This window comes from Pipistrellus kuhlii, unplaced genomic scaffold (assembly GCF_014108245.1).
Source record: "Pipistrellus kuhlii isolate mPipKuh1 unplaced genomic scaffold, mPipKuh1.p scaffold_m20_p_6, whole genome shotgun sequence".
In the NCBI taxonomy this organism is placed as follows: domain Eukaryota; kingdom Metazoa; phylum Chordata; class Mammalia; order Chiroptera; family Vespertilionidae; genus Pipistrellus; species Pipistrellus kuhlii.
The window spans coordinates 56,110,600-56,123,627 of NW_023425562.1; the positions used below are offsets into that span (position 1 = coordinate 56,110,600).

The following is a 13,028-nucleotide window of genomic DNA, read 5'->3' on the forward strand; positions in this document are numbered from 1 at the left end:
GCCCAGCTATCACCCCGGGGCAGCGCTGACCCTGGTCATCATTCTGGGAGCTGGGCTCCACCCTCCAGCAGGAAACGCTGCTCCAGCCGCGGTTCCACCACTTTTTCCACCGAACAGGCTACATCCTCCTTTAAGCCTCAGGGCATTTCACGCGCCGCCCCAGGTCCTGGAGCTCAGCCCAAACCCACGTGCAGTCTCTGAATCAAACACCCTGGTTCACGCCCCGCGCTTCGGCCCCGCCCCATCCTCCCATTGTCCCCGGAGCCCGGGCCGCCCCGAGCCCCGCCCAGCGCCCGCCGCGCCCCGCCCCTTTGCCGATCGCGCACGCGCAGTTACTCCCGGACCCGGAAGCGGCTAGTGCAGAGGGGAGGGAACACAGGCGTCTGAGACCTTTGGTCTTTCTCCGTAAACCTCCGCATCTCAGCCCACAGTCCTGCGCGTGTGAAGCCGAGGAGACCTTGAAACCCCAAACCCGCCTCCCATCAGCGGTAAGCCTCGCGTCCCAATGAGACCTGCCCGGAGGGCTTCGCTGCGGGTTTGAGACCCCGCGTTACCTGTCGCTCTAACGGAGTCCGCCCTGCCTGTGATCTCCCCTTCCTCGGGCCACTGCTCACCGCCCACGCGTAGTTTTCCTCCTAAAATCTTTCACTGGCCACCCCACCCTGGGCCATTAAAGTCTTGGGAGATGGAGTCAAACCCTCTGCTCCTTCCGCAGCCTCGCAGTGGCCTGTGGAGCCCGGATTCCTCCCTGGCCTGGGAGTATACGGACACCCCCAACCCCCTTCCAGATGCCCCCCCACTCCCCATTTAATAAGTAGGATGCCGGATGCCGAGGGAGAGTACACTTTTCAGTGAGGTGGGATATAGGACAGAAGAACACGGGGTGTCCCACCAAGCTGTCACCTCCCCCCATGCAGGGATTGGCTTCGTGGAAGCCGTGACTGCGACGGGGTGGCCATGAAAGGGGTGCAGTGCGGGTGTGAGTGGGAATCAGGAGAAAGAGACAAGAAGAAATAAAGTAGTGAGAGGGCAGAAAGGTCAGTGAGGGGGCCCATAAGGAGATAGCAAAAGTGAGGATGTGGAAGGTCCTTGCAAATCGACTGCAAATATGAAAGAGAGACTCGGGAAAGTAGTAAATGGAGAAAAAATAGAGACCCAGTGTTGTAGTTGAGTGTCGACCTATGAACTAGGAGATCACGGGTCAGTTTCCAGTCGTAGCACATGCCCAGGTTGCCAGCTTGATCCCCAGTGTCAGCCTACAGGAGGGAGCTCTCTTATCATTGATGTTTCTATCTCTTTCTATGTCCCTTCCTCTCTGAAATCAATAAAAATATATATTAAAAAAATTGAAACGGTAGGTCTCATGTGAAATGTTCTCACATTAGCAAGAGCAATGATTACGATGTGTTCGGGAGTACAGTTAAGAGAAAGTGAACATGAATGCGATACAAACAATCTTATGTCTTGACAGGCTTCTAGAGTATGCTCCTTCACTTCATTTGTAAAAAATACAGTGATGGAACCACTTTTCTGCCGCTTGTCCCTTAGTGATTGAGGTTCCACTCATCTATGGACAGGGGAGGAGGGAGAATATCCTGTTATACCGTGTTTCCCAGAAAATAAGACATCCTCCGAAAATAAGACCTACTTACAGGTTTCCTTCTGAGTGAAATATAAGGCATCCCCCCGAAAATAAGGCCCCCCCTAGGCTAAACATGAGAGATTTGGTCCACTGATTCTGAAAGAAATGGAGTCACAAGACATTCACTAGGAAATTCAGGAATTGGATTGTTATGATGATGTTCCAGAAGATGATGTCATGATTGTCATTGAATAAATGAGTAAATTCTTGATACTGTAGGATTCACAGTTTGTCTGATTTGTGTTGACAACTACCGTAATACCGTACCATATACAGGTAATAAATTTCCTTTATTTTCATTTAACAATAAATGTGTACCGTGTTCTTCATGGAAAAATAAGGCACCCCCTGAAAATAAGACCTAGCTCATCTTTGGGAGCAAAAATTAATATAAGACACTGTCTTATTTTTTGGGAAACAGGGTACGATGTATCCCATAGGAGGGGTATGAGCAAAGAACTGGGGACCGAGTGGCATTTTGGAAGGATTCTGAGGACAGGATTCTCACAAGAACCCTGTTGCCACCAAGTTTTCTCTTCTCCTGTGTTGCATCTGCACAGTAGCTACAGGCCTGGCCAAACCCATTTCAGGACAACCCCATCTCTAGGAATCCACCCTGGGAGCCTGCCCTCTAAAAGTCCCTACCTCAAACCCTCACACTACCCACCGGGCTCAGGTGTGTCGGGTCTAAGTATCTCTAGCCCACTGCTACCTAAAGCAGGTCACCTGCACCAGGGCACTAAGCAAAGATGCTATTTCATGGCCCTCACTGCCCACCTACAGAATCATAACTTTTTAGAGTGGGACCTTGATCCCCAGCAGTTCTGTGTGCACGTTAAAGCTGTAGAAGAAATGCTTAGCTAGATGGTGCGCTTCCATTAGACCATTTGATGAGTTGTACGAAATAACAATGCCTGTGCCTTCCCCCTCAGAGTTGAACAACTGGTCTGGGTAGATCATCGTCATTTTAGTGTGGTGCTCCAGGTGATTCAAAAGTGGGGCCAGTGTTCAGCAGAAGGACTCCCTGCCCCAGTGCATTTGTGAGAGTTGACAATGGGCTTTGATCCAAGGTCCTCTCTTGGGTTCGGGAGGAACAGAAGTGCAGCCCACTTTCTCATTGCTGGGTCGGAATTTGGGCACGTCTGTCGGAGGAGAGAGCAAAGGAAGACAGGAGAGGGAAAAATTACGGTTTGGTCTTCATGTAGCATCTCATTGTTTCTTAATCTCTCCTGTGTCAAAGGGCCGGGGAGTGTGACATTTTTCATCATTCCAAGTCCCTCTGCCTGTGAGTGTGGTGGAAGCACGGCGTAGCCTCAAAATGCAGGTGTGATGGGTCCACATAAAGTCGCCTGAGAAAACAACCCAGAACCGGAGGAGGAAGAGGACAATATGGCCGCTTCTCAGGTAAATGCTCTTTCTTGGCTCAGTTCTGTGTCTGCTTTTCCTTCTAAAGTTCATGTATTTAGATGGTGCAGACCGTTGCTTCTCAATTTCTGATGATCCTGCAACACGAAGTTGTTTTCAACTGCTTACTTTTTCCCCTTGTGATTCTATAAGTTTCCTCTTTAAAATGTTACTGTCACTTGGGGTTTTTTGGATTTCCCCAAGATAGAAATCAAGAGGAACCTCTAGAGATATATCTTGGGAAATTTTCTTAGGCTTATGCTCAAGCATAAGGGAGATAACACAGAAGAAAGGAAGGTCCTCTGAGCTGACTCAGGGGCTGGCTCTGCTTGGTGGCTCTAATAAGCAAATAGGAGGGTAGCTTGAAAAAGGCCTGCTGGTGGAGACTTCCATTTCAGGGTGCACTTATTTCCTTTCCCAACTGGGTTGCCTGGTTGTTAGTGCCTGTGCTATAGGGGAAAGATGACAGTGTAGTTCACTAGAGCCACCCTAGGAAGTTCATGTAGCACTCAAGCCTTCATCAACTGCTCATGTGCGTCAGCAGTTTCAACATCTGCAAGGAACTAGACCTTTAGTCAGCTATCTCTGTGTTGTTGTCCACAGCTGTCTGTCCATTGTGTCCATCCAGGTCCCCTGTGGGACATAAAAAACTCTCACCATAAATTAATGGCCATTGTGTGGGAAGATACTGTCTTCTATCTTGTTTGTCGTTGTTGTTCACTGGAGATACTTGCTTTGCCCCAGACCTGTACATTTTTATTGTATCTTCACCAACTTGTCACAGACACACTCTTCTTTATCACTGCTTTGTATTTTCAAAAATGTTTACAACTATCATAGTAATGGATGTTCGAGTGTGTTAAATTTATAAATTACAGATCAACACCAAAGATAACTCTTATCAGATAAATAAAAGGTAAGAAATCATAGCACTGCCCTAACCAGTTTGGCTTAGTGGATAGAGCATTGGCCTTTGGACTGAAGAGTCCTGGGTTCGATTCCGGTAAAGGCCTTATACCTTGGTTGTGGGCACATGCCCAATAGGCGGTGTGCAGGAGGCTGCTGATCAATGTTTCTCTCTTCGATGTTTCTACCTCTCTATCCTTTTCCCTTCCTCTCTAAAAAATCAATAAGATATATTAAAAAAAGAAATAATACCACTAATATATATTTTTTAATTTTTAAAAAATATATATTATTGATTTTTTTTTTTTAACAGAGAGGAAGGGAGAGACATAGAGAATTAGAAACATCGATGAGAGAAAATCATCGATCAGCTGCCTCTTGCACATCCCCTTCTGAGGATGTGCCCGCAACCAAGGTACATGCCCTTGATCAGAATCGAACCTGGGACCTTTCAGTCCGCAGGCCGACACTATCCACTGAGCCAAACCGGTTTCGGCAGCACTAATATTTTTAATCATGGTGTGTTTACCTCCCTTTTGTGTTTATAAAATACAAAGACAATCATTCACAAAGAGATTTGTGACACTGACATTAATGTTGATTTTATTTCAGGGTAATTTTATTGACATGAATATTTTATTTTGTGTTGTATTTAATGTGTACATGGTTTCCATTTTTATGTCTGCCTCTTTGAAGAAAATGCTAACATTATTTGACCTCTTCTTCTTACGTTCTTGTTTCTATTCTTTACAGTTACAACAGTTGTGTATATTCATGAGGATTGTGTCTGTGTACTGGTCTGTGATCTTATTGACAAATTCGAGGAAAAGTTTTGAATAACACCCACGCTCTACCATTTTATGGATATTTTACAAAATATTTTCATAGAAAAGGATGAATAGCCGTGGCTCACTTGGTTGAGCGTTGACCTATGCACTGAGAAATCATTGGTTCAATTCCCCATAAGGGCACATGCCCTGGTTCGGTGCTCAATCCTTGGTAGGGGGTGTGCAGGAGTCCGTTCATTGATGTTTCTATCCCATTGACGTTTCTGTTTCTTTGTCCTTCCCCCTTTCTCTCTTTCTAAAAATCAATAAAAGCTTTTTTTTTTTTTAAATGAACAATGTTATTGTTTTTTGAATACTTTTGAGATTTATTAATTAATATATAAATAACTGTTAAAACAACTGTGGTTGATAGCTTACTAATCTACGAGACCTGTAAATTCCATAAAATCTTGTATATGAATTTTTTTCTTGTATTTTCTTCTCCTGTGGTATCCAAAGGTACAGCACATGTACCAGAAAATTGGCATCTATAGTTATAAGTGAGCTGGTTAAACATATATAAATTCAGGCCCATCCAGAACTCATTAAAATTTTTTATAAGTGCTACACTGTGCTCACTCAGAATGACTTTTCCAGCTAAGAAATATGTACAGTTGATCCTCTATGATTGAACTATAGCACTAAAAAATGGATATGCTTGTGTTGATGACTGTATTTTTAAAAATTTATCTTTCAGAAAAGTAAAACTTTTACTGCGGTTTTGTGGCTCATATGCCATCTTCCTTTCTAAACATTAGAGTATATTTATGTCAAAGTGATGCTGTTGGGTAACTCAGGATACTGTCCTAAGTCTAAACTGGTTCTATTAACTTTTCATTTTGGGTAACTTTATGACCTCTGCCCATGGTCAATTGAGTAATGCTTTTCTTTTAATTTCCTTTTAATTTCAGGGACAGCTGACCTTCAGTGATGTGGCCATAGAATTCTCTCAAGAGGAGTGGGCGTGCCTGGACCCAGCTCAGCGGAAACTGTACATGGATGTGATGTTGCAGAACTACAAGAACCTGGTATTCCTGGGTGAGGACCACTTCCTTCCAGAATTTCTCCTCCACCCGCAGGGTTTTCTTTTCTTCATTAGTACAGTGTCTTCTTATAGCTTCTGTTTTTATGATAGAGTTTCAGATACATGTTATTAAGGAAAGCAATTGGGTTTTGCTGGTGCAGGACAGAAAGGCTTCTGATGTATTTGGAAGTGAAACTCAAGATTTGAAAACTTTAAATGTTGTCTCCAGTACTGTTAAAGGTTCTGTCAGAAAATAATATTTTGGGAAATAATTTTCTAGAATATTCTGATATTCTACAATGTCCTATCTTCTTACTTGAGTACAGGGCTGGATTGGAAATTAGAGGTTCTCCATTGAACCCCTATTCCTTTGTCTTTTTAAAATAAGTTTTTGGTTGTTGTTGTTTTTAATATATTTTTATTTGATTTCAGAGAGGAAGGGAGAGGGAGAGAAAGGTAGAAATATCAATGATGAGAGAGAATTATTGATTGGCTGCCTCCTGCACATCCTTTATTGCGGATCGAGCCTGCATCCCAGGCATGTGCCCTTGACCAGAATCAAACCAGGGACCCTTCAGTCCCCAGGCTGACACTCTACCCAAGGAGTCAAACTGGCTATGGACCATGTTCCTTTTTCTAATAAACAGGTGTGTCTAAGCCAGACCTACTCACCTTTTTGGAGCACATGAAGGAGCCCTGGCAGTTGAAGAGAAAAAAGACAATACCCATTCATCCAGGTAGGTGGAAATCAAGGAAGCATATAATCCAGGTGAGAGGCCGAAGATCAGATATTATATAATGATTTGAAAACATCTGCGTCAGTGGACCTGATTTTTGAGAGGGTCGCTTTTATTTCTGTTTTTGTCTTCGAGGGACAGATCCTCTCCAACACTTACTCTCCAACATCATTTAAGGATTCTCTTTCTGCTTCCATCACATTTGCAGTGAGAGCCAAAGTCCTCCTGAAACAGTGTAAGGGGTGGCATGACCTGGCTACTCTTGCATTTCTTGGTGAACCTGGGGAAGTCTTTGCACGTTGCTGAGGAATTTTAAGTTAAACTAATTTTAAAGTTCTGTTTTCTGACTCATTCAAGTAATTTGGGAGGAAAGTGGTTGAGATACTGGAATTTGGTCTCAGATCCCAAGAACACTATGGGTCAGTGTCCAAGTTGTCTTATTCTTTCCTTTGCTTAATCAAGTCTTTTGCTGATGTTTCTATTGAATATTTCAATTCAGGTAAATAACTATATTCTTCATTTCCCAATATCTATCGATATTTGGTTCTTTCTTATACTTTCTGTCTGTTTGCATTTTTATTATTGTCATGCCTAATTTTGATTGCAATAATTAGTTTCTTATGTTTCCCCCCCTCCCCCAAATGAGCCCTTTTAAGGCCCCCCCCCCCCAATATCTTTGTCAGGTAATTAACACATATTCATTAACTTAGGGTTATGTTATGGAGATTTATTTTATTCTTCTGGTTGGATTGTTTTTCTGTTTCTTCATAAGCCTTGTGATTTTTGTTGCTCTCCCATTCTTTGTAAACTTGCTTTGTACAGGAGAACAAAAATAACTATCAGCTGTGGTAAGTTTTTAATGGCCTGTCACACCTATTCTGGAAAGTGTAATTGGTGTTTGTGTGTGTATGTGTGTGTGTGTGTGTTTAACTCATTTAAAAATTTTTTTTCAATTGTAGTTTCCAATATAATATATTAGTTTTAAGTGTGCACCCCAATAATTAGACATTACATAGTTTCTGTGCTGGGGCCACTTAGACAGAGTTATGGGGGTATAAACTGGGGCTAGATCCTGCTTATTTGAGAAATTGTTGTAAAGACTGAAGCATAAGCCCATTTAGGTTGTTTATATGGAAAAGCCACTGGAAACAACTTTGGTGGTCCCACAGGTTTATGCGCTGTGGTGTCAGGAAATATTCAGGGTGTGGTGAAAAGTGTGAGCCAAGTGGATGGAGACTCAGCTCTGGCTCCTATTTGCTAAGTATGTGGGTGAAAGGCTCAGAAAAGGAACAATGGCTTCTACCAAGACTTATGCCTGGGAGAAAACTCCTTCTCCAGCTCTCATCCGTCAGGTCCAAACTTTATGTCTCTGGTGCCATTTGAGCTTCTGCCACAGCACTGGAGCTCACGGCATGAATCTGAATAAGTCAGAGCATGAGCTCTTTAAGAGGATCGCCTAGGGATCCATCAGCTCTCTATCTCACTCAACCACAATCCTTACTAGTTTTTACAGCCAGAGTAATGGGAATGTCTCTTCATGGCATTGGAACCCTGGGCTGGCCGGCCTTCTGTGGGGCGGAGACCCTTTACTCCTCAGATGTGACCTCTGCAGCCGATATGTCATTGGTGATTTTTATCCACCACATGGGCCCAGTCCTTTCTGTGACATTGCATCTCCTACCAGTCTGGATAAGCCTTCCTTATGTCCTTAGTTTTACAACTTTATTTAGTTAGGTTTCAGTCAGTTCTGAAAGATGCTTTTCCTATAGTTTCGTTTCTGTCTGTCTGTCTGTGTGTGTGTGTGTGTGTGTGTGTGTGTGTGTGTTTTATGTGGTTGTGGGAGGTTGCCAGTGTCACAATTACCTACATGTCTGTCTTAATCAGAAGACTGCATGTGTGAGTTTTGTGTAACTTCCAAGTTTAAAAAATACTTTGCTTTTATTTAGAGCCCATGATATTTTCCCATTCCTGCGTCAGAAAGGGTGATTAGGCATTATGGGTAAATGTAGGTAACTTGTTTCCCTCTTTGATATGACTTTTTTTATTTTGTGCTTTTTGGTTGATATTGTGATCTTTGAACTGGCTTCTGAAGTACTTTAGAAGGTAATTGGGTCAATAATTGTTGGTAAGTTAACATCTCCATGGAGGAAGAAAGTTTTGTGTTTCCTATTTTTCTATCTCACTGGAGTCTTCTTACAGGTATTAATTCTGTACATTTACCTAAGTATATTTTATAATTAATTTGTTATATTTCAGCTATATCTTCTCAAGTCACCCAGGGTTTGTTGCCAAAGTCAAGTGGAGAAGTATCATTCCAGAAAATGTTACAGGTAAGATATAACAGATGTGGCATTGAGAATTTACACTGAATGAAAATTTTGTAATGTGCAGGGGATTATTAAGAAAAAGAAACCTTGTTAGTCATGATGAATATGGCCAAAGTGGGGCAGTTACCCTCTACTTGACATCAGTTACATTGGCAAAATAATGTGTTTCTGAACCAAAAAATAAAAAATAAAGAAAAAAAATTTTAAAGTATATATTCTCTGCTCTGGCTGCTGTGGCTCAGTTGGTTGAAGTTTCACCCTGAAATGTTGTGGTTTTGATGCTGGTTGAGGCACATGTAGATTTAGGGTCCAATCTCTGGTCCGGGTGTAGGAAGGAGGCAATTGACCAATCTTTCCCTCTCACATCAATTTATCTTTTATCTCTCTCTCTCTCCCCCTTTTTTTCTCTCTCTAAAAATTAATAAACATTTTTCTCATGTGGGAATTAAAATAAATAAATGAATACATATTCTCTGAAGAAAAATTTGTAATATTGGATAAGTCACCTAGTCCACTGTGCAAATAATTTTTGAATGATTTAATGTGGCATTTGATTAAACAGTCAAATATTTCTAAAAGTGAGATATTTAAAAATGAAGATACAAGTTATAAATGAATTTGTAAACCCCTTAACCAATTTTGTATTATTGTTTCATGGAAAAATATTTCTTTTCCCAAAGTCTATAATTTTCATAAATGTGACTGGATATATATACAATATGTATCGTATCAGAATAGGCAATTGGGAACAATTGTACATATGCAAAGATATTAGAGCCCTCACTAAAAGTTTTTATCTCTTAAATTATTATCAGAGTACATATAATGAAGAGAGAAGTCACCAGTGCAATGAATCTTGGGAAAACTTTAACCAAGGGTCAAATTCTAATAACTATCAAAGAGCTCAGCTTTCACAGAACAAGTATAAATGTCCTAAAGTCTTTGAAAAACACTCAAATGTTTTTATACCTCAGAGTATTCATGCTGTAGAGAAGGCAAAAAGATTTAGTGAATGTGCCAAGTCTGTCAACCAATCATCAAATATTACTGAACATAAAAATACTCATATTGAGGAGGAGTCTTTTCCATGTAATCACTACATGAAAGTGTTTAGTCAGTCCTCTAAGTTAAATATACATAAGGAAATCCATATTGCAGAGAAGCCTTACAAATGCAAAGAATGTGATAAAGCCTTTAGGTGGCAGGCAAATGTTATTTTACATCAGAGAATTCATACTGGAGAGAAACCTTATAAATGTAGAGAATGTGGCAAAGCTTTTATCCAGAGCTCACATCTTACTCGGCATCAGATCATTCATTCTGGAGAGAAGCCTTATAAATGCAGAGAATGTGGCAAAACGTTTATCCAGAGCTCACATCTTACTCGACATCAGATAATTCATTCTGGAGAGAAGCCTTATAAATGTACTGAATGTGGCAAAGCTTTTAGCCACTGTTCAAACCTTAGCCATCATCAGAGAATTCATACTGGACTAAAGCCTTATAAATGTAGAGAATGTGGCAAAACCTTTATCCGGAGCTCAAATCTTACTCAACATCAGAGGATTCATTCTGGAGAAAAGCCCTATACATGCAGAGAATGCGGCAAAGCCTTTACCCAGGGCTCACAACTTGCTAAACATCAGAAAATTCACTCTGGAGAGAAGCCCTATAAATGTGGAGAATGTGGCAAAGCCTTTACCCGGGGCTCACATCTTACTCAACATCAGAATATTCATTCTGGAGAAAAGCCATATAAATGTGGAGAATGTGGCAAAGCCTTTAGCTGGTATTCAGCCTTTTCCAAACATCAGAGAATTCATACTGGAGAGAAGCCTTATGAATGTAGAGAATGTGGCAAAACCTTTATCCGTAGCTCAAATCTCATTCAACATCAGAGAATTCATTCTGGAGAGAAGCCTTATACATGTAGAGAATGTGGCAAAGCCTTTATCGAGGGCTCACAACTTGCTAAACATCAGAAAATTCATTCTGGAGAGAAGCCCTATAAATGTAGAGAATGTGGCAAAGCCTTTACCCGGGGCTCACATCTTACTCAGCATCAGAATATTCATTCTGGAGAGAAACCTTATAAATGTACAGAATGTGACAAAGTCTTTAGCTGGTATTCAGCCTTTTTCAAACATCAGAGAATTCACACAGGATAGAAACCCTTATAAATATGGAGATGTCACAATGTTTTCACATCATGTTCAAACCTTTATAGCATCAGAGCACTCAACTAGAGAGAAGTCTTGCAAACACAGAATGTGGCAAAGCCTTTATTCACCACTCACATCTTACCAAACATGTGAGAATGCATACCTGAGAGAAGCTTTACAAATGTGAAGCTATAGCTATACTCAATATTGGGAAGTTCATGGTGAATAGAAGCACTCTATATAATAAAAGCCTGAGCGACCTTTATGGCAGAACAACCAGAATAACTGGCTGCTATGATGCTCACTGACCACCAGGGGGTAGACGCACAACACAGGAGTTTCCCCCTGGTGGTCAGTACGTTCCCACAGGGGGGCTCATGGCTATCGAGTGAGCACAGTGGTGGTGGTGGGAGACTCTCCAGCCTCCGAAGCAGCGCTAAGGAGCAGTGAGCCAAGCAGTAAAGAGCAGCGAGCAGGCAGGCGGTAAGCAGTGAGGAGTCTCGGACTGCGAGAGGGATTTCCAGCTGTTGGAGAGTGGGCGTAAGCCAGCAGGCAGATATCTCCTGAAAGGTCCCAGACTGCAAGAGGGCACCAGTCGGGCTTTGGGACCCTCACCCCTACTCCAATGCACAAATTCTGTGCATCAGTCCTCCAGTATAAATATAAAGATATGGAAAAAGTTCGAACCATTGCCCAAACCTCACTAAATATACCAGAGAGAAGCCTTACAATGCAAAGAATTTTATAAATCCTTTACCCAGTGTTGAAACCTTAATCAATATCACATAATTTATGCTTTACTGAAAGAACACAAATATAAACAATGTGGCAAACTTTGACCATTGCTCAAGCCTCAATCTACTTTCGCCAACCTTTCAGACCTCATGGCCCACCAGTGATTTGTGGACCATCAGTTGGTGACCGCTGCTTTAGAGAATTTATAGTGAAGAGAAACCATGCAAATATAAGAAGTTCAGCAAAGATTGTTTTCAGCATTTACTGGTACATCTTAACTGCCACATAAGTATTTTTACTGGAGAAAACTTAAAAATGTTGAAGAATGTGCAAACCCTGTACCTGGACCTACAATCTTTCTGCATATCAGAGAATGCATACTTATGAGAAATTCTACTTTTAAAAAATATATATATTTTATTGATTTTTTACAGAGAGGAAGGGAGAGGGATAGAGAATCAGAAACATTGATGAGAGAGAGAAACATCAACCAAATGCCTCCTGCACACCCCCTACTGGGGATGTCCCTGCAACCAAGGCACATGCACTTGACTGGAACCAAACCTGGGATCCTTGAGTCTGCAGGCTGACACACTATCCACTGAGCCAGTCCGTTTAGGGCGAGAATTTCTACCTTTGTAATAAATGATAAAAATTATTTTCTCAAAATATGTATTTCAGGAAATAGAATTTGTGCTTGAAAGTGACTTTAATAAAATTAAATGTATAATATCAGAGAATTCATAGTAGAAAGTAGTAAGTCAGTAACACTTCAAATATGACTTTAAATCAGAATACTATTTTAGAGAATCTAGTAAGGAAAGTTACATGATTTTTTAGTATAAATCAAAATACCAAGGGAATGAATATTAGGACAAATGTAATTGTCTCCACGGAATCCTTTTGTATTACAAACAGTTATTTGTGGCTTTTTGAAACAAAAGTATTAATTTGATTTATATCTTAATTCATTTCGTTATTTTTTGAATGCTTATAATGTATGTTTCAACTTAAGGCAATACAGTGAGCAATACTTTATTTAGACTATGTGTGGACTATGTGTTCATTAATAAAGGTGAAGTAGTTGAAATATGTTAAAATATGCAATTTGTAATGCAATGGAGTGTCATCATTTACTCACAGGCCTTAAACCTTAAATAATGTATAAAGAGTTTACCCATAATGTATCTTTTTATTCATTGTGCCTGCTGGGACATTATGATGGTTACAAAAAATATCTAGTGGGAGTATTGTTGTGGGCTTA

General features: G+C 41.0%; 1 protein-coding gene across 4 annotated transcripts in view; it reads left to right on the plus strand.

Annotated features, from left to right (window-relative positions):
• The first annotated feature begins 314 nt into the window (after positions 1-314).
• LOC118708342 (zinc finger protein 420) overlaps positions 315-13,028 on the plus strand; it is a 38,367-nt gene continuing 25,653 nt past the window's right edge. Inside the window, exons 1-6 of one of the 4 annotated variants that reach the window (XM_036419636.2) lie at positions 315-488; positions 2,883-3,046; positions 5,691-5,817; positions 6,451-6,540; positions 8,797-8,870; positions 9,683-10,833. In XM_036419636.2, the coding sequence (XP_036275529.2) occupies positions 3,032-3,046; positions 5,691-5,817; positions 6,451-6,540; positions 8,797-8,870; positions 9,683-10,833 (1,457 nt within the window). In that variant the 5' untranslated portion in view covers positions 315-488; positions 2,883-3,031. The remainder of the gene's footprint in view (positions 489-2,882; positions 3,047-5,690; positions 5,818-6,450; positions 6,541-8,796; positions 8,871-9,682; positions 10,834-13,028) is intronic. The other 3 variants (XM_045574328.1, XM_045574329.1, XM_045574330.1) reach the window with 3 other exon arrangements.